General features: G+C 41.2%; 2 protein-coding genes across 3 annotated transcripts; both read left to right on the top strand.

The window, feature by feature from the left end:
• Positions 1 to 759: 759 nt before the first annotated feature.
• On the top strand, positions 760 to 11,517 carry LOC311250575 (uncharacterized protein). 2 transcript variants are annotated; one of them, XM_084342365.1, is made up of 13 exons: positions 760 to 1,877; positions 5,222 to 5,548; positions 5,657 to 5,950; positions 6,111 to 6,416; positions 6,535 to 6,645; positions 7,043 to 7,204; positions 8,536 to 8,766; positions 8,862 to 8,912; positions 9,005 to 9,259; positions 9,333 to 9,674; positions 9,787 to 10,059; positions 10,762 to 11,043; positions 11,192 to 11,517. In XM_084342365.1, the coding sequence occupies exons 1-13, from the start codon at positions 1,820 to 1,822 to the stop codon at positions 11,221 to 11,223; spliced, it is 2,724 nt and encodes a 907-aa protein (XP_084198491.1). In that variant the 5' UTR covers positions 760 to 1,819; the 3' UTR covers positions 11,224 to 11,517. The 2 variants fall into 2 exon arrangements, with proteins under 2 accessions (XP_084198491.1, XP_084198490.1); XM_084342364.1 differs by having other exon boundaries at positions 8,452 to 8,766.
• Positions 11,518 to 12,549: 1,032 nt separating this feature from the next.
• LOC311251066 (uncharacterized protein) lies at positions 12,550 to 19,372 on the top strand. Its single transcript, XM_084343342.1, has 6 exons — positions 12,550 to 12,934; positions 14,655 to 18,224; positions 18,341 to 18,536; positions 18,637 to 18,716; positions 18,796 to 18,887; positions 19,160 to 19,372. The coding sequence occupies exons 1-6, from the start codon at positions 12,881 to 12,883 to the stop codon at positions 19,218 to 19,220; spliced, it is 4,053 nt and encodes a 1,350-aa protein (XP_084199468.1). The 5' UTR covers positions 12,550 to 12,880; the 3' UTR covers positions 19,221 to 19,372.
• Positions 19,373 to 19,716: the final 344 nt, after the last annotated feature.

Genomic DNA, 19,716 nt, shown 5'->3' with positions numbered 1-19,716 from the left:
GGGCTGAAAGTCTTGCTGTCTTCATGAGGTTGTCAGGAGGGATTTGTTGTTAATCACTGTAAGCTTAAAATCTAATATTTGTCAAATTTCTTCTTGAGAGACAAATCAAAACAGCATTTTGTGGGTCTGTTTTTCAAATGTGCTAAACAGATGTTATGTTAAAAGGTCATAGCAAATAATAAATCTATGTAAGAGCAATGTCTTTGGTTTTCACGTCAACTGAACCGTGACAGAAGGAGGGTGTGGAAGCCTCACCAGCGACAATAGGAGCTGTTCTGTTTGGTTCACAAGTGCCTGAACCCAAAATGCTGAACATTTTACCACACCTTCAATTAGTGATGACATTAGAAACAACAGATAGAGAAAAGTCCCGCTGTCTGATTCATCTGTTGGTTGAGATTAAATCAACATGACTTTTTAGCCTTGAAATCACAAACAAATGCTAATTTCTACATAAAGTTGTTTTTAAACGCATTTTATACTGAAAATCAGACCACTTGGTTTTTTGTTTTGTTAATGGTGGCATATTGTCACACTCATTTAGGCAACCAGTGTGAGTAAATGCCATTACACAAAAGTCCTACAGTGGATACAACATCATTTTAGGGACTAGTGTGTGTAACACTGCAGCCTAGGTCACCTTGACAATGTGTACACTACAAAATGTACAGAACATGCTTATCTAATCTCACAGTATTTAAATCATATTTATTTTTGTCATATGCACAAAATATAGCAGTGTTAGTATGCAGATATTGCCAAATGTGAACAACTTAAATACATACATTTAAAGCACCACAATCGTGAAACACATCTTCACAATAGTGTGTCATCAATCAAACCCTCGTGTTCCTCCTTGTCTCCGACCCTCCTGAAGTGCACTCAGTCTTTCAACCTGATGAAAGGAACAAGAGTGCCAGAAGAAGAAAGAAGAGAAAACAAGACGCCGAATCAGAGAGAGCCGTGAACACAAAGTACCGAACACAAACAAAGAAAATGGAACACCTTAATCACCTCTTTCAATCATTTTAAGACTCGCTTTTGTTTTCTGCCCAAAGCAAAGTAAAGCAGAAAAAGGAAAACTGCCCGAGACAACACTTCAGCTCAGTGACACAGATAGCTTGTCCGCTCTCCAAATAAGAAACCAACCCATGCTCACTCTCTGATGTGTGTTAAGACCAATTAAAGGGCAAAGTCAAACAATGTAAACAGCTAATCAGGTTAATGAATATTCAGAGGGAGAAGAAACAGACAACACCTTTTTTCCTCCAAACATCAAGCACTTGTTCTGGCTAAAGATTAACTTCAATCAGAGGGAGCGATCATAGCAGGAGCTTGCTAGAAAGATAGACGGCCTGTGCAGAGAGGAAGAAAAGAACCGTGGTCCTGTTTTTATCTCCTTTTTCTCCAAATTCAACACAACACTAACTTTTCCCCGGATAGAAAAAGAGTTGTAGTCTCGCCTGAGTGTTTGCCCACATAAGCTCAGTGTGATCACCCTCTCCGTTTGTTCACAGCAACACTGCACCAATGTAAAGTAGCCCCAAAACCTTGGCCGGAGGCCCGCCTGAATTTTAAGTTTGCCCACTTGTGTGTCCTTGCACATCTCCCTCCTTCTCCTTCTCGCCCGATCAGTCCACCGGGGCTCGCTTATTTACGAGGACGTACACATATCAAGGGCCTCCTTTCACTCCTCTGAGGCCCAGGGACAATATTTCTTATTTCCCATCCGGCTGGACGAACCCGCCCACCGTCACTTCATTGCTCTATATAAGATCAGCATTGGGCCTGGTGATAAGAAGTTGGTCTCAAGACAAGCATGGCCGTGCAGTGTAAAGTCCTCATCTGCGTCTCGCTCCTGACTCTCATAAAGCATGGTGAGTATTGTGACATTTACACACAGAGGCTAATGTTTGTTTCTTCCCCAAAGACCAAGTTTGCACACGTTTGAGCCGACCAGGTGAAATTGGAAGTATTGATTCAGAGATATCTCTGCCAGACTGGAATTTGAAGGCTTGTAACAGGGAGGGTAGATCAGACCTATTCAACAGAAAGCAGTGAAGACATTCCCTCTGTCTCACCCGTAAAGCCTGTCTTCTAGACAACATTGCACCTTTTTAATCTAAGAATTGGTTTTCAGTTTGATTCTCATATATATTCACTCTGTTTAAACAGCCTGGGTTAAAACATTTTAATGAAATATAAGTATTTTTCTGCTTAGCAACAGACACAGCTAATGAATAGCCAGTTGACTAGGTCTGGTGTAAATCTTGGTTTGTGTAGATCTTATAGTGGTTTATAAGTGTACAGTCGGTGTATGTTGGTCATATTTAGATATGTCAGTGTCACATGCACCTTGGGTTGATTTATGGTACGTCAAGACCAGTGCATTGTTGTATTGGGCCATTGTTACCGATGTTCAAAATAGTAAATAGGACTGTTTTATCCCAGTAATGGATTTCCAGGATTCTGGCATTAATGTAATGAAGTGCTGTCATTTGTCAGGTGTAAACTACACATTCAAATCTGGTTACCATACAAAATGTCTATTGATTGAATTCTAGAAAAAATGGGGCAGTAGGACTTTATTTTAGGGCACACATAGTAGCTATTAACTGGATTCTTATAAAGCATGCATATTAGTAGTATAGCTATTGGCTCCTAATTCACTCGTGAACTTAACCTCAGAAGTTCAACTGGTGAATTAGTTATAAGGAACAAATTCTAAGTTAGAAAATTAAAAGTTATTGAACTAAAAGCTCCCGTTGGTAAGATAGTAACACTGACACTTTGGGTATCTCAACTCGTCAAACACAGATGGTATGGGACTGTGAAGTCGGGTCGGCCCTCATCCGAAAGTGTCAGTATTTGACAAGTTGGGAATGAGACTCAAAAACCAACTATCTTACCAACAATATTAACATTTTTGTGTATTGTGTCATACAAATAGACCATATTTACCCCCACCAAGGAGGTTGTGCTTTCACCCATGTACGTTAGTTTGTTTGTTGTCTTGGTTGGTTCATCAGCAGGATTACACAAAAACTACTGAACAGATTTCAACAAAACTTGGATAAAAATAACCAATAACTTTTGGTGCGGATCTGGATAAAGGGACGGATCCAGGGATTTGTTCTCACTTTCTTTAACATGTCTCTGGTACCACCACCTTGTAAGGCCCATAATGAGCAAACCATAATAGATTCCTAACAACTTCCTTGGTTGCTATCAATTAGCAATAATTGGCAGTTTATTGATGAAAACCCTTATTTAATGGCCTAGTAGTTGTAGTAAGGTATTGATAAGTGCTTCATAATGACTAATAAAGGGCAATATCCTACTAATATTCATGCTTATAAGCAGCAAGTTAATGGTTAATATGTGTACCCTAATATGACGTGTGGCCATTGTACAGTGTTACAATACAAATGGGGACTCAAATGATATTACAATGTAAAATATTTCATACAGTGAAAGAAGATTTTGTCCGTGTTCTCCAGCCCTTAAGTCAACTTATATTCACATAAGCTCAGGATCATAATATAATGTTGTTTAGAGGTGCTCTTCCTGCGGAGACATCACTGTTTATAAACCAGTTGACACACTTCTCTGTCACCTATATCTTAATGTTATCATGTCTAAGGGATTTGAGGATGATAATCACCATGGTGACGAGCAGTGAAACGTTGTCAGACAATCAAATGCTTTGATATGAGATTAATGTTTTATATAGTTTGATTTAATCAAAAATAGTTGTGTAATACAACATCAGTGTTGCTTCATTGGTGGATCAGTATCATATTTACTTTTTTAAATTTACTTTTGTAGTTAAAAATAGACTCTTGACCCACCAAAGTGGAGCATGAGTCATGACTTTTTACTACTCTTGTTCTTTTCCTTCCTGTCAACGCGCCCTCATCGGCCTATCTATCACACTTATCAAGAGCTGCAACATAAACACTTCACACTACAGAAAGTGAACAAGTGCTTATTGGCTCTGTGCCTGAAAGTATTTATTGTACTAGTTACTAATTAAACTGATCGCCTGGTCAGACCTGACTGAAAGGCTTCATGTTTACCCTGATTCAAGGAGGAAGACTGAGATTATTGATTTACGATCAGGGGTGAAAAGAAAGAATGTGAAGTGGAAGATTTGATGAAACTCAAACCCCTGACGCAAAATTAGTACCATATGCCCTGACTGTGACATATATTTGTTGTTGCGGTTGCATTATAGTTTGTTCCTGTATTGTTGTTAAGGCAGAGATTGACTTAGACGGCTGTAGCCTCGTGGCTGCAAGTAGCAATTAGCCTACAAAGTGGCCCCATGTGTTCACGTCTTGATTTACATTTGTGATAAAATCTGTGTTGTGTTTTGTGCTATCTGTGAACTGTTTAAACAGTGCATTAAAGTCAGTTACACAGTAAATCTAAGCTTGCTTGTCTGCTCTCCAAATAAGAAACCAACCCTGCTCACTGTCTGATGTGTGTTAAGACCGATTAAAGGGCAAAGTCACACAATTTAAGGAGCAATTTGCTTGCCAACATTTGCTAACATTAGTAATGTCAGTTAGTAAGCAAAAACTTATTTTGCTAACATTAGCCATCATTAGCTACTGGTCGCGCCAGACCAAATAGGCCAAGACTGTGGAGGCAAAACCACCTTTGTTTAGTGTATTTCACTAAACAAAGTTAGGTTTTACAGCTCATTGATTTTAATTTTTGATTTGTGAGAGGAAGATTACAAAAGAAGAACGGAGAACTAAAACAATGTCACACAATGTAAGCTTGCATTAGCCTACATTAGCTTAATTTAAGTTTAAGCTCTTAAAAAATGTATTGAAGTTAAATACCACCACTTAGTCGATTGAGGAATGTTTGTGTAATTATAACAACAGCTGAAGATCAGACTCAATCAATGACCAAATATGAAAGTTCACACAATCGTATCGAGGAATGTTTGTGTAATTATAACAACAGCTGAAGATCAGACTCAATCAATGACCAAATATGAAAGTTCACACAATCGTATCGAGGAATGTTTGTGTAATTATAACAACAGCTGAAGATCAGACTCAATCAATGACCAAATATGAAAGTTCACACAATCGTATCAGTAATCTCACAGGCTCTCATCTGTTGCACTAAGGAGCATCAGTGAGTGCTGTGCAGAAAAGGCTTTTCTTTGTCTCTCCATCCTAACTTTTTCCTCTGCTTGCAGTGTCTCCAAGTGAAATACAGGCCAGTCCAAATACGAACGCGACCCTCCCCTGCAATGTGACGTTCCCTCCTTCTATAAAGGGGGACAAAATAGAGAAGTCTCTCTTCACAGTCCGCTGGATAACTAATGGCTCTGACATCGCCTCATTCAATAAAGCAGTCGAGCAGATAAAGGAGGGCTTCAGCTGGGACACCAAAGAGTTCGTCAATGGAGACTTTTCACTGACCGTCCTCAGAGCCAGTCTCAACCTGCAGGGGGTGTACGAATGCAAAGTCAGCTACAACTCCACACTGCTGCGCTCCAGTAACATTACATTCAGCATCCTCGGTATGTCTTTGTTCAGTTGTTAAGATTTTACTTGAGCTTTAATTGCACATAATTAAAACTTGAGCAAAGTTTTTTCCACTTAATTTCTTCTCCTTCTCCCCTTTTTAGCTTCCCCCACCCTCTCAATCCCTCAGCAATGGGTGGTGTTGGAAACAGACAGCCTGCTTAAATGCCATGCAGACGGTTTCTACCCACCTCCTGTCTTTTTCTCCTGGACCAGAGGTGGGAAAGAAATTCAACCACCCTACCAAACTGAAGGTGAACAGAGTCCAGATGGGTACTACGTGGCTGTGAGCAACCTGACCTTCTACCCTTCTCGTGAGGACCAGAATGTGACCTTTGGCTGCAGAGTGTCACACAATGGAAGCATTCAGGAGCTGGATTTCCACCTTAATATCACCTGTGAGTGGCACAAAGACACTTCACAATCAAAGACAACAATGACTCATCATATTTTTCTTTCATGTACAACTAGATTTGCTACTTCTGTCAATCAAATAACTGTTTTAATCTGATTAAGCCATGTGGTGAAGCCAAAAGATTATTTTTTCTTTCTCCACAGATCTCCCTTCTATTCGAGTTTCCGTCCTGCCATCACACTCCCAAAACACTCCTCTGACTCTTTACTGTGACGTGGAGAGTTTCTACCCAGAGGAAGTGTCTGTGTCTTGGCTCCAAAATGGCACAGCCTTACCTGAACCCCCTGCCACTGAGCAGAACCCGGATGGGACCTACAGGACCAGACGCTATTACACTTTGAGCACTGAGCAGAGGGACCAAGGTGGGAAGATGGAGTGTGCTGTAAACCAACCTGGGGTCGTCCACCCAGTCAGTGGCTCTGCGTACCTGGAGACACTGGATCCCCGAGGTGAAACTGAATATGTGACAGGATCCATGAGACAAGACTCATCAGTAAAGCAGACACACAGTACAGTTCACAAGCAATAAAAAACAGTTTTTTATACTCTTTCTCTGTCTCCTCTCAGATGAGCCTCCGGTGTTGACCAAATCAGCCAAAGCATCCGTGGCTCTGATGTGTATTTCTCTGGTGCTGGTCTTTCTGCTCTGCTTTGGCTTTTCTTGGAGGAGGAGGGATGGTGAGTCAGAAACCTGACCTGCGTTTAACAGGCTTGTGACCCCTTATATTGGGGTCTCAGGTTGGGACCCATGTATATGACAGGAGATCCACAGATATTTAAAACATATAGACAAGTAATTTTGTTCCAAAAAGGCGTATTGTTGCAGTTTCAAGCTTCCTGTTTTAGTTTAAACCAGTGTAACTTTTCTTTTCACTGGCACATTTCCACAAACTAACATTATCTGAACTGTCACCACACGGTGGTTTGCAGTAGCACTTGGTCTAGCAGGTTGCGAGGAATGCATGCTTTCAAAACAATGTCAACAGCAATCCCTGCAGTTATTGCACAAAAGCTGCCCGCTCTGCCTCTTTCTCTCACTGACTCCTTTATCTCCGTTCTTTCTCCACTCACTCAGAGAAACAGAAGTCCCTGAATGTGTCGGGGATCATCCTGCCTCCACGAGTGATTGTCGGTCAAAAGGGCAGGGTGACACTGAGCATTGAGGGCAGGAGGGTGGACCGTGTCCAGACCGCATGGTTCCTCAATGACACCCCTATCACTGACACTTCGCTCACAGGTAGGACAGCTGTGGAGTAATCAGTGCTTACTGGTGAGCAATCATTTACCCCACTGACCAGGTCTGGTCATCACAACGTGTGCTGCCAGACATTGTACAACATCACAAAACATAATTTTCAGTTCTTGTGGAGATCACACAGTTTGAAATGTTACCAGATGTGTCAGGCTGAATTGTGGAGAAGCGTGTATAAAATGATTCTCAAGACATCCAGAATATTTTCATTTGATTTAGTGATGCAGAGTTAAAAACATGTCTGAGTGTTGAGATGTTTTTCTCTGAGAAAACAATCTGATTGTAGCTTCAGGGAAGCAATGGAACAAACAGCAGTGTTGTAAAAAAGTACCCACAAGTCGTACTTGTTGTATTGTGTGAAAATATTACTCTGGTAAAAGTGAAATAAAATAGTTTAACAGATTATCAGATCGATATTCAGCAATTTTCTGATTATCGGAATGAGTGTTTAGATTAGAGATAAAAATAAATTAATTCTAAAAAATCACAACTTTGGCACTGTAGCAGCATGCAATCTGCAAAGTAACTAGTAACTCAACTTTTCAAATACTGTATATGTAATAGAGTTAAAGTAAAGTACAAGTACCTCAAAACTGTACTTGGGTACATTACTTGAGTAAATGCATTCAGCTATATTTCATCACTTACATGCAGTTACAGAATAAGTACAGTATGATTGCTGTCAGTGTGGAAAAGACCATTTCCTAACCTTAAAGGGGGGTAGTTCAACATGTTTGTATGGTAAATATGAAGCTTAAGCCAAGTTCAGTTATATTGCATTTGCTCAATCCATCACCCATCATGAGGTTGCCAGGAAACCAGCGTAGATGCAGAATTAACACATTTTTTGTACAGATTAAACAAAGCCAATATAATGTCTTAATCATCTGCTGTCTCGCCTTGTTTTCTGTCTTTGTGCTAAGCTGGCTGAAGCTTCATATTGAATGGACACATGTAATGAGAGTGGTATCAATCTTCTCATTTAACTGAAATAACCAAATTTCCAAAATGTCCAACCATCCCTTTAAAGCTACTTAAAGGACATTAAAACATACTATAATGTATAGGGTCATATATAAGAGGGTTGATGTGTTTGGATGTCATGATAAAATATTAAAGTGAATGATGGTACATGAAATATATTGTATTTGTATTCAAACTATTCCTAAAACATACCATGTCTTCTCTTTTACACTTAATTCTGCTAACAATTTACAACCTCACACACATAGGAACCTCCAAAGCTAACTTTAACTGCCTCTATAACCCCCTAACCACCATCCATCTGCCCTACGGTCTAACTCTCACCTCCCCAGTGTCAGAGAAGGGTCACCTGCTGCCCTCCAGAGACGACATGGGTTACTACAAGCTGCACACGCATGGGCCACTGCACTCAACTGGAAGTGACATTCAACAGATGGTGTCCTCGCTCACCTTCATCCCCCAGATTTCAATCCACAAGGGGGCGGTGTTTAAGTGCCAGGTGTCCTACTTAGGCAAAGATAAGATTGTGGTGGAGAGGGTGTCGGAGAAGTTTACAATCCTGTGTAAGCAAAGATTTCTTTCTTATTTACTTTGCATCTACTTTTCTATGATTTTCACAATTTATGGAATGTAATTTTTTGTCAAATTTTTCCTCTAGCTCCTCCAGAAGTATCAGAAATTCAGCTGGCGGAGACACAAAATGACTCTGGTACGGCAAACAGTTTGACCTCCTGTTGTAGATTATTACATGTAAAACATCCCTGGTTATAAGGCTACATCCCTGCAATTCCTGTCTTGCAGAGGTCATCAGCATGACAGTGAAGGCATCGCATTTCCATCCGGACGTCATTACCTTCCGCTGGTTCTGCCAGGGTGGTGAGCTGAGCCCTGTGGCCTCCCAGGCCTCATCCTCCCCTCGACCCAACTCTGAAGGCTTCTTTTCAGCCTTCAGCCAGTGTAAACTGCCCACTAGTGAACTGGAAAAGGGAGGTACTAAAGTGTGGGTCAGTGTGCACCACATCGCCCTGAAGCAGCCGGTCACCCGTGAGACCAGAGGTAAGAAAAAAGATAACATTGAACAATATATATTAATAAATGAGTGCTCAAGTCTCCACTTCATCTCATATAGGTTTCATAAGGAGGCCGAGTGTGTCCGAAATCCACTCCACTTCTTCCCCGGACCAGACTTTGACCTTGGGATGTGAAATCACAGATTTCCACCCTCCGAACATATCCATCACCTGGCTGAAGCTCAGAGAGGGAGAGCAGGATGACAGAGAGGAGGAGGTGATAGAGGGAGGAGAGCTGTGGGGCCCCATACAGACTCAGCCCAGACTGTACAGGGCCACAGCCTCTCTGAAGAGGAGGTCAACAAACCAGGAGAAAAAGGAGAGAGGAGGGATTATTTGCAGAGTGGAGCACTGTTCCCTCCTCGAGCCTATTGAGAAACGCTGGAGAAATGTTGACATCGGTATGAATCACTTACAAGAATGATTATGATTTCCTACACATAGGCAACATACACATCCACCTGTTTTGATGCTTTTTTTATTCATAACCACTTTCTGTTTGTATCCCCTCAGTTGCTCCCTCCATTCCTCCTTCCATCTCGGTCTGTTGGACCAGTGAAGGGGTCGGTGTGTTCTCGCTCCTGTTTAAGGGAGGTCACCCTAAGGTCAAATTACTCTGGGCAGCGGGAGGACCCACTCTCTCACCGTTGGTATCCAACGAGACAGAGGAGATAGGAGACGACGGACAGAGAGAGCTGAAAAGTGTGTGCGCCCTGGAGAGGTCCACAAACCTGCCAAGTCAGACGAGCAAACAGCCAGAGAGACGGAAGAATGGTCACGCAATAAGTACTTGTCCTTAAGATATATATATATATACATATATATATGTACATACATTGAGTATGTCTTGTTTGAGAGAATGGCAGAGACTTGGCACTGAGCCTAAGCATGACTGTCTATCTATTTCATTAGTCTTTGAAAAAAAAAACTATTTAATGATAAAACAATCATTTAAAGTTGCAATATGTAAGAATTGGCCACCTATCGTATTCATACCAACTGCTGCTGTTTGTAGCTGCTGTTAGCTAGTTAGCTCAGTTAGCCAAGCAGCTAGCAGTACGGCTTCCTAGCTCTGATCAGCAGGGGAGGATTGGTGTTTACGCCTGCCCCTTTAGACAGTGATATGCCAGGCTAGCGAGTAAGCATGCTATCTACAGTAAATATCTCCTATATAATTAAAATTCTTACATATTGCACCTGTTGCATTATGGGAAATGTAGGTGCCAGCATGTACTGTAAAAATATTCTAACTTGAACCATATTAGGGACTAAAAGTCAGAATATTCTGACCTCTGCTTTATTGATAATCACCATTCAGTCCTTTTCTAGGTATGCAAACCTGATTTATGATTGTGTGAGAACTAAAATGTAATTTGCGTCCTACATAAGCAGAAACCTCTTAGCTCAACGTTGTAGATTGTATTCATATATACATCACTGTACAAGTATTGTTTCTGTTTTCATTTTTCTACTGTTGGTACTCTACAGAGACAAAAGCTGCCGTCACAGATCCCGACGCTGAAGGAATAGAATACATCGACGAGAAAGTGGATGGAGAGAATAACAACATTGACAGGGACGAGGAAACAAAGTCGGAAGTGGATGAGGACAGTGACAGTGACAAAGAAGGAGAGGGAAACTCAGGCGCACTGCACATCAACAGAGTCAACTTGAGGAGGAGTCCCAGGGAAAACGAGAGTGCGCGTTTGAGAGTCTGCGTAGAGATCACACACCCTGCACTCAAGCTTCCTGTTTATCGAACCTGGACAGGTAAGCATAACATCCAATCTGTCACTTTTTAACACAGATACACGCTACAGAGTCTACATCGTGAAAAACCCTCACCAAGGCCCAAAAAGTCAATCTGAATAGGAAGTTTGTTCATGTTTTGTTTTTCTTCTTGTGTCCTCCCTTTCAGAGCCCAACGAGGAAATGTCATCCTCTGCATAAAAGCCCTGATGTGTGCAAGAGGTCCTCTTTATTTCATATATATCCAGTATAATATATCTAATATATATCTCTATAGTAAATATAAAGTAGTAGCAATGTTTTTTAGATATCCAAGTATGTTTGATGTGATCAACATTGTGGTTTTGCTTCCAACCTTTTTAGTCTTTATTTATTACTTTATATTCTTAATCTGTCATCCATTACTTTTTTACCCAATGGCATGATTTTTTGCAAATGTTCATATTTTTGTACAAAGAATTCTACAATAATAATCCAGTTCTGTGGATTTTGTCTCTAAATCTGTATTGCAAAAATAAAAATCTAAATCAATTTCTTTGGCCAGGTGTTTCATTTGATTTCGTTAGTGATTCAACAGGCAAAGTTACTGCAGTTCTCTTCTGTTCAGTGTTATCTGATATCTGTTGTAGGTCAACCACTGAAATAAGTTCTCATTTCAAAATATACTTCTGTTTTTTTCCTTTGCACTCTGACCACAGCAGTGTCACTTCACTGTGCTGAGCAGAGGAGGTGCTGCGTGGTTGAACTGAGTAATGAAGATGTTTAGTTTAGAACTTCCTCCTCTCAGATTATACAGACGCTGCAACGTCAACAACTGCAAATATACTTTAGAAAATACAGTTTTTATTCATTGCATATGAAATAAGGTATGCATTTTCATTGTTCTACAAAATTCTGGCTGAATCCCTACATATTACATACATTATACCGTTTATCTTAGTGTCACACACTCTATTTGTCTTGTAAATGTTTAAATTGCAGGCTACATTACCATTAAAAAACATATACAGCTACTCACAACCATGAACATACAGTCTGTATGCACTGTATAATCTTGTACAAGATAAGGAAAAAAATTACAGGCCAAATAAAAACTCAATAATTTTGTTTCTATATGTGTTGTGACATGAGGGGACGAATAAACATTAAATCAATTAAAATAGACCAAGTAAGGTTGTAGCAGCACAACACCTGGGTGTACTGAACTGGAAATGGGTGTTTTATTGCTCATGCATTTGACTTTTTATTTGTAAGATGAATAATTATGTTATCTTTACCTTCAGAAATGTCATACTCTTGCTTTAAGCACAACCTAAGGATTAAAGTGGTGTGTCTGGGGAATAAAGGCTAACAATACAGTTTATGTTGCTCAGTCTTCACTTTTCCAAGGGTCTTGAACACAACTGACCAATGGAGACTTAATATAAGTGGTGGCAGCAGTCATGAAGTGTTTTTGCACCTTGTTACAGATGAGTGTGTGATGGTAAGTTAACTTTTTATAAACACCAGTGTCACACATCCACTCAGAAAGCCACACACACATTTGTGGCCGGACTTATCAGAAGTTCACATCCGCAAACTGTGTCACAGTAGGCTCGATGCTCCTGCGACCCAGCTGTGTTAATCACCCTTCTTCTTCTTCTTCTTCCTCATGGTGACACACCGGACATATGTCAGTATCAGGAACTGAACCGTGACTATCAGCGGGGGAGAAAACCTGGTCGCGTTTTGTTGTGGCTTTGCTGTCGAGCTTCTCATTCACCTCGATTGGGAAAATTACACCGACGGGCTGGTTTGATTTGTCATCAGAGGAGATTGAGTCAGATGGTCAGAGGGTCAGAGAGGAGGAAGTTTGAAGATGGACAACGACAGCCCCACTGCCAGGGTGGAGAGGACTTTCTGGACAGTTTGGGTAAGAGTCCCTCCATCATCTCAACACAAACATTTCATGACTTATCTGCTTTAATTTGTAATGTTAGAGACAGTGAAGTGTGCATGTAAAATGTCTTTCTTCCTGTGTCCCTGCACCTCTCTCTCTCTCTCTCTCTCTCTCTCTGTCACACACACAGGCTATATGGAGGTCTCTCTATCTCCACCTCTCTCTCTCTCTCCCTCTCCCACCCTCCCCTTGTAGCTTGGTTTCACACACACACACACACACACACACAGGTTCATTATTTCCTATTTCTTTATTTGTGTGTGTGTGTGTGTGTGTGTGTGTGTGTGTGTGTGTGTGTGGTGTGTGTGTGTGTATATATATATATGTGTGTGTGTGTGTGTGTATATATGTATGTATATATGTATGTATATATATATATATATATATATATATATATCCATTTAATTATTTCTAAGAGGAGAAGCTAAAGATTAATGGAGAGGGGGTGGGATTAGATAAGTTTACACTTCTTCCCACTCCTTTTCGAGCATGTCATTAGAATTGCCTGTTTTTTATATGCACGACTCTTTTGTTGTTTTGTTTGTTTATGAAAAAAAATTAAATGTTAAAGATCACTAGTTTTCCAATAATTTCATGAAAGTGTCCTAGAAAGAGCTCTCTTATTTTATGTGAAATAGAGACAAAGTTCACATTAGTTTAGTTTAATTATTTGTTGTTTTCCTTGAAAGCTCATGAAAACATCAATTTCATTTACTGATTACTGGGTATTTATAGCCTTTATCTATAGCATTTATTTGGAATGGATTATTTGGTGTTTAAGCACTTTAACACTGTCTGTAAGTTGTTTATAATTACCACCAAATCAATCAGTTATGTCTAGGAATCTTCCTAGCAGATGATTAGGAATTTATGGACCTACAACATGGAGGAGAGCATTAAAGGCCTTTAAAAAAGGAAAAATTAAACTTGGGTTTATCAGCAAAAAAAAAAAAAAATGCTTTTGTCATTGTGTGTACTCAACATTTGTTTTCCCTTGACATGCTAATCCTTTCATGTGTCTTGCCTTGTTTCACTTCTTATGTTTTCACTAAATTCAATAAAAAAAGGTCATCTGAAACATGACACCAAATAAATGCTAACATGTTCTCAATGCTAACTTTATAAGATGTCAGTGTTGTCTTTACAGCTAAATGTACTGCCCTTTACATGCACAAAAGCAATCATTTGTTGCAGGTTTAAATCGAACCATAATTAACTTTATTAGCTACACCTGCTGTGATAAACATCTAATCACCCCAGAGGTGTTGGCTGGGTTTGAGCTCAGGCCTCTGTGCAGGCCTGTCAAGGTCTTCCACACCAAACCCAGAAAAACATTTATGGACCCTGTATTGTATAGGAGCATTGTTGAGGTGAAACAGGAAAGGGCCTTCCCAAACTGTTGCTGCAAACCTGGAAGTCCACTATTGTGTAAACAGGCTTGTATGATGTAACAAGATTAAATTTAACTGGAACTGAGGGACGTATCCCAACCCATACAAAACAGCCTCAGACCAAATTGATAGGGATGTATATGAACAGAGATGTCGATACACTTTTGGCAATATAGTATAAGTATAACAGTGTGGATTTTTGCTTAATGAGGAAGAGACGTATAACAAATGAGAACATACATGTTGATTTGTCAATAACATAAGTCGAAGTGACCCTTCCTGTCTCTCCATCTTGTTCTCAGTCCTATATAACTGGAGCTGTCAGCAGATTCTTCAGACCGGAGCCCGCTAACATCATCGCAAACGACCCGAACTCCTTCAATGAATCCGCAGTTGACAGTGAGGATGCAAACTGTGGCCAGGCAGAGGGTGACGCTGGAGGAAGGGAAGTCGATGAGGAAGAGCCTCTTGCAACAGTCTCTGTGCTTAGCTCATCTCGGGCAGTTGTTGCCTGGGAACTTTGCAAAACAGAAATCAACTTGGGGTGCGATGAAGAAAGCGTGCCGTACAAAACCCAGCTGAGCAGTGAGGGCACGAGAGAGGAACAGTCCATCCAAACAGGAAGTGATGATGCAGAACAGCTCATCGCTGAAGAGGCAAAAGAAGACGAACAAGTAGAGAACGGAGATGGGAATTTTTACGCTGGCGGACGAGATGAGATGCAGGAGAATAAGGAGTATGAAGAGCATGTGAACACCAGGTCACTAAGACTTACAGGTGATGCAGTGAATGAAGATGTGGAGGAAGGCAGAGGAACTGCTGTAGCTGAGGAGGAGAGGGCAATGACACTGGATGATCATCAAAAAATGGATGAAACCTTGACAAAGGTCCAAGTAAAGGATGAAGAAGATGATGAAATACACCATGAAGATGAGCAAGACTTGAAGGCAGAAGACACTGAGGTAAAATTGTCCACGATTGCAGCTTTGAGTCTAGAAGAGGACAAGATGCACATGGAAGAGGTGAGGGTGCTGAGAGACCAGGCACATACAGCGATGACGCATGAGGAAGTAGAGGACAGTGATGGTGTGTTGCTGCTGGCTTCTGAAAATGAAGACAAATCTGATCAAGGAGCAGAGCAAGCTGGAGAGTTATCAGACGACGAAGGAGATTTCAAGGGAGACCCAAGCTGCACTTCAGTGCATGTTGAATCACAAATGGCCGACAACAAAAGAGGCATTGAGTCTGAGGATGAGCTAATTCTTGTTGGACAAGAGCATGCGATCACTCATATAAGTGAAAGTGGTGAGAAAGAGGACGAGAGAACATTGGATGAGAGGGAGCAGGAAGCTGTAATTGAGGAAGAAGATGTGAATGAGGTTGCAAGCAACCTGACAATAGAGGACGACAGCATGAAAACAGTCACAGAAGATGGTCAAGAAGAAGACATTTCAGCCGGACATGTTACATGCAGCGAAGAATTCGTGCAGAATGCTAAAACAGAGCTGATCACAGCTGAATTCACAGATGGAGAACAAGAGGACGTGGCCAAGGACACAGAAGTGCAAACCAAAACAAGAGAGACAGATGCTGTTGACATAGAAAGCCAAGGCGAGGTGAGCGATGGAAATACTGATACAGACATTCCTGTAGATGAGAAATGTCTTGATAAAGATCAAGCAGAGGAGGAGAGGCACTCAAGTGAAGTCGACAACAAAGATAGTTGCCTAGAAGTAGTGTGTACAACCACCTCGGTTACAGTAAACCCCGAAGGCGAGACTGGACAGGAAGTTAGTGGAGAGTTTAAAAATATTCCTCCGGGAATATATGAAGGCCGGCTTGTTGTGTCGCAGGAGCTAAATTCTCCCACATGCGAGGAAGCACAAGAGGGAGTTCCTGAATACAACAATGAGCCAGGGCCAAATGAAAATGCAACACAATGGTTCCTGGAAGTAGAAGAGTGCGAGGAAACCCAGACCTTGCAATTACCAGAAGAGGTGGAGAGCAAAGAGCTGGAGAGCCTTGAAAACAGTGGCTCTAGCACCGGAGCTGACTATTTACTGGTGACGGAGCGTATGGAAGAGGAACAAGAAAGCCCAGAAGAGATAAGAAACAGCTTTGATTCGGTTGTGGGGGAGCACACTGACGCTGGATTGCATCAAGAAGCAGAAACCGTACTTATTGAACCAGTTATTCAAGAATCAGGCGTTTTATTTGAGGAAGAGGAAGGAGCATTATCGGCTGACTCAATGAAGACAGGGATCGAACAATCGGAAAAGGAATTCGAGTCAGATGTTGGCTCAACAGATGAGACTGATAAGACCGCAAAAGAACTGCAGGATGGGACTGAAGAGCTTTTGGTTGAGATAGATGAGGGATTATGTGATTTCAAAGAAACTGATGCTGCGGAAGATGACTGTGCGATGACGGGAGCTGCAGCAGAAGCAACTTTCCTTGAGGCTGAAGTGCAGAAAATGGCAGAGATGAGCTTCATTCAGGAGTCGGTAGATGCTGTAAACTCGGAGGAAAACAGCTACGGGACACAGAGTTTTCTAGAAGACTTTACAGAATCTGGATTCCTGAAACAGTCGATCGAGACTGAACCTAGATTACTTGAAAAGAGTGCTGTACAAATGCAAGATGCAGGGAGCGATTTGGAGGACACAGGTTATGGGGTTGAGGAGGAGGTTGTACAAGATGAAGTGCAGAACGAGAATGAGATGGAAACGGGGAAGACTTGCATCGCAGAATCTGAGTCACTGGAGATACAAAATCAGCTGTCAGACGAAGCACTTGAGATAAGCAACGAGAAGACTGAAGCAGCGGAAGAATCACTGACAAGTGAGTCCAAACCAGAAGATCTGACCTTGATATCAGCAGAGGAAGTGTCAAAGCATGTGACAGAATCAGAAGGGAGTTACGCTGAAGACAGACGTCAAGATGTGATTGACGAAGAAATCCTTGACTTATGGATACAGACAGCGTTGTCAGAGGACACTGATGGCATCAAACAAGAAGAAGTACCTGAACCCGGACAACAAATTGACACAGATACAGAGCAAACAAATGAGGAGCAACATGAAATCTTATCAGTGCAGAGAGATGAGGATAAAGAGCAGCTTGTGGAGTCGAATTCAGAGGAATCTGAGCTAGTGAGTGACACAGAAAAGTCTTCTTCGACAGCAGAGTCTGGATTTTCAGATCAGTCTCTCTGTGAATCAATCACACAGAGCAGTGAAACTCAGTTACAGAATTCAACCAGCAGTGGATCATTTCAAGGCATAAGTGACATGTTGGCTAACATGTCAGAATCAGCAGACACCTCCGAACTGTCAACACAACAACCAGGGTTAGGGTTCGGTCAGGAAACGGCTGAAAAAGGGGAATCGTTTCTGAAACAGGAGGAATCTTCCGCTGAGACAGGAGTTTTATCACCAGAGGCCGGACATCTGAATCAGGGATCAGAGGAATCACAAGAAATGGCAGACGAAAAGAATCGATCGCAGAAAGATATTGATGCTGACATAACAGACCCAGCAAGGACAACTGACTGGAAAGACACCGAAGAAGTTGAGTCACTGACAGAAATGAGCTCGCATGTCATAGTCGAGGAAACAAAAGTCAAAGATGAGCCTCTCGAGATTTCTGACTCTGCAGATGAAGTCGAACACACCGACTCAGGGCGATCGAGAAGTGCCTCAGAGGGAAGTGTGTCATCAGAATCACAAGACGACACCAGCATTGAATTCGAGAAGAAGTTATCGAAGTTGCCCTCAGTGGACAAACTGCCCAGATGTTCAGAAGATAATTCATTACATGAGCTAAACAGGGCTGAGGCGGCACAGCAGCCGACGTCAGAAGATCAGATGGAGGTATTGTTTCATGTTTAACATATTTAACTATAAAAACAACGTAATAAATCATAAATAATATCAGACAGCATCGTAGCTTAGAGGTGGTGTTAATTCAGCTGTTTTGGTCGTTGCAGGTGGACGCTTATGTGTTGGACTTTGCTGCACAAAGGTCAAGAATTGCTGTTAAAAACCCTCGTGTGAGGCCACCCAAAGATCCCCGCTCCCTGCTACACATGCCCTCAGTGGATCCCACGCCCTCTTCTCGTCTGCCAGTAAAAGTCCCTGCAGGTGTGCCTTTCGGAGGATTGGGCGTTGGAGTGAAACTGCCTGGTAGGTCACTTGCAACACATGGAAAGCCACTACCTTGAGTCTGTTAGTCAAGTCATTTTTCAGAATCTGTAAATAACATTGTACGTGTTTTGTTTTTTAGGGTTTGGTGCAGGTTTTCCCGTTTTAAAAAAGACTCCAAGGGTGGTGAGAGATGAAAATAGCCAGGAAACCCTCTCACAGGTACTAATAATGATCTTTGAATGCTACTTTTATCTTATGTTGAGGTTGGTACTTTATTGAAATGTCATAATATCAACAGGAACCTGAGACAAAGCCAGAGGAGAAGAGTGACTCTCCCAAACAAGATGAGGCACAACACAGACCTAAATGGATGCCACCAAGACACCCAGGGTAAAGTCTCTGAGTATTGACATTAAAGGAGACATATTAGGCTCTTTTTCAAGTTCATGATTTTATTTTGGTTTTACAAATAGAATAGGTTTACTGAATTGGCCAAACAACAACCGCCCCTCTCTGGCGGGACTACCCTTTTAACTTTTAAGATCTTTTACATGCAGAAGAAGATACTATGTATAAAACACTGAAGAAGAGGAACAAACAAAGGGTTATAGGGATCCTTTTCACATTTTGTAATTCTTGGTTTTTGTCATGTCTCTCCCCAGATTTGGAAATCCACTCATGTCTGAGCTGAAGACCAAACTGAAGAAACCCACAAAAGACTGAGAAGAAGATGAAATGTACCGCTTTGTGTGAATATCTGAATATAATATACAAATGGCTTTATTTTTTGTGTATTTATGAAACTGAATACAGTGATGACATGTTCTTCCTGCAACTACATGTTTGATGTTTTGTAATAAAGCTCCGCAGAAAGAGGAATGGAATTTTCTTGCACAAAAATTTAAAAATTAGTGGAGAAAGATGGTGACAGAAGTAAGTTGTCGGGCCACGTGAGAATGGAAGCTTTTGCTCTTGTAACACAAAGTGAAGCACTTGTCTAAAGAATCCTACATGTCAGATGTGCCTCGCATGATCTAATGGAGCACTCCTTCATCAACATAATAGAGCACTCGTTTAATGAAAAAAAAAGTTTCATGATTTTAAAACTAAATCAAGACATAATCAAAAATTGCAACCAAGTAATCCTTGACAAGGTAATTAAATTAATTATAAATTTTCCCCCTGGCCTGGTTGTAGTTCAGTACTCATTTTTTGTAAT

The sequence above is a fragment of the Pagrus pagrus genome, assembly GCF_965226575.1.
Source record: "Pagrus pagrus genome assembly, chromosome: 21".
Taxonomy (NCBI): Eukaryota; Metazoa; Chordata; class Actinopteri; order Spariformes; family Sparidae; genus Pagrus; species Pagrus pagrus.
The sequence above is the reverse complement of the archived record's forward strand: the minus strand, read 5'-3'. Positions and strand labels throughout refer to the sequence as shown.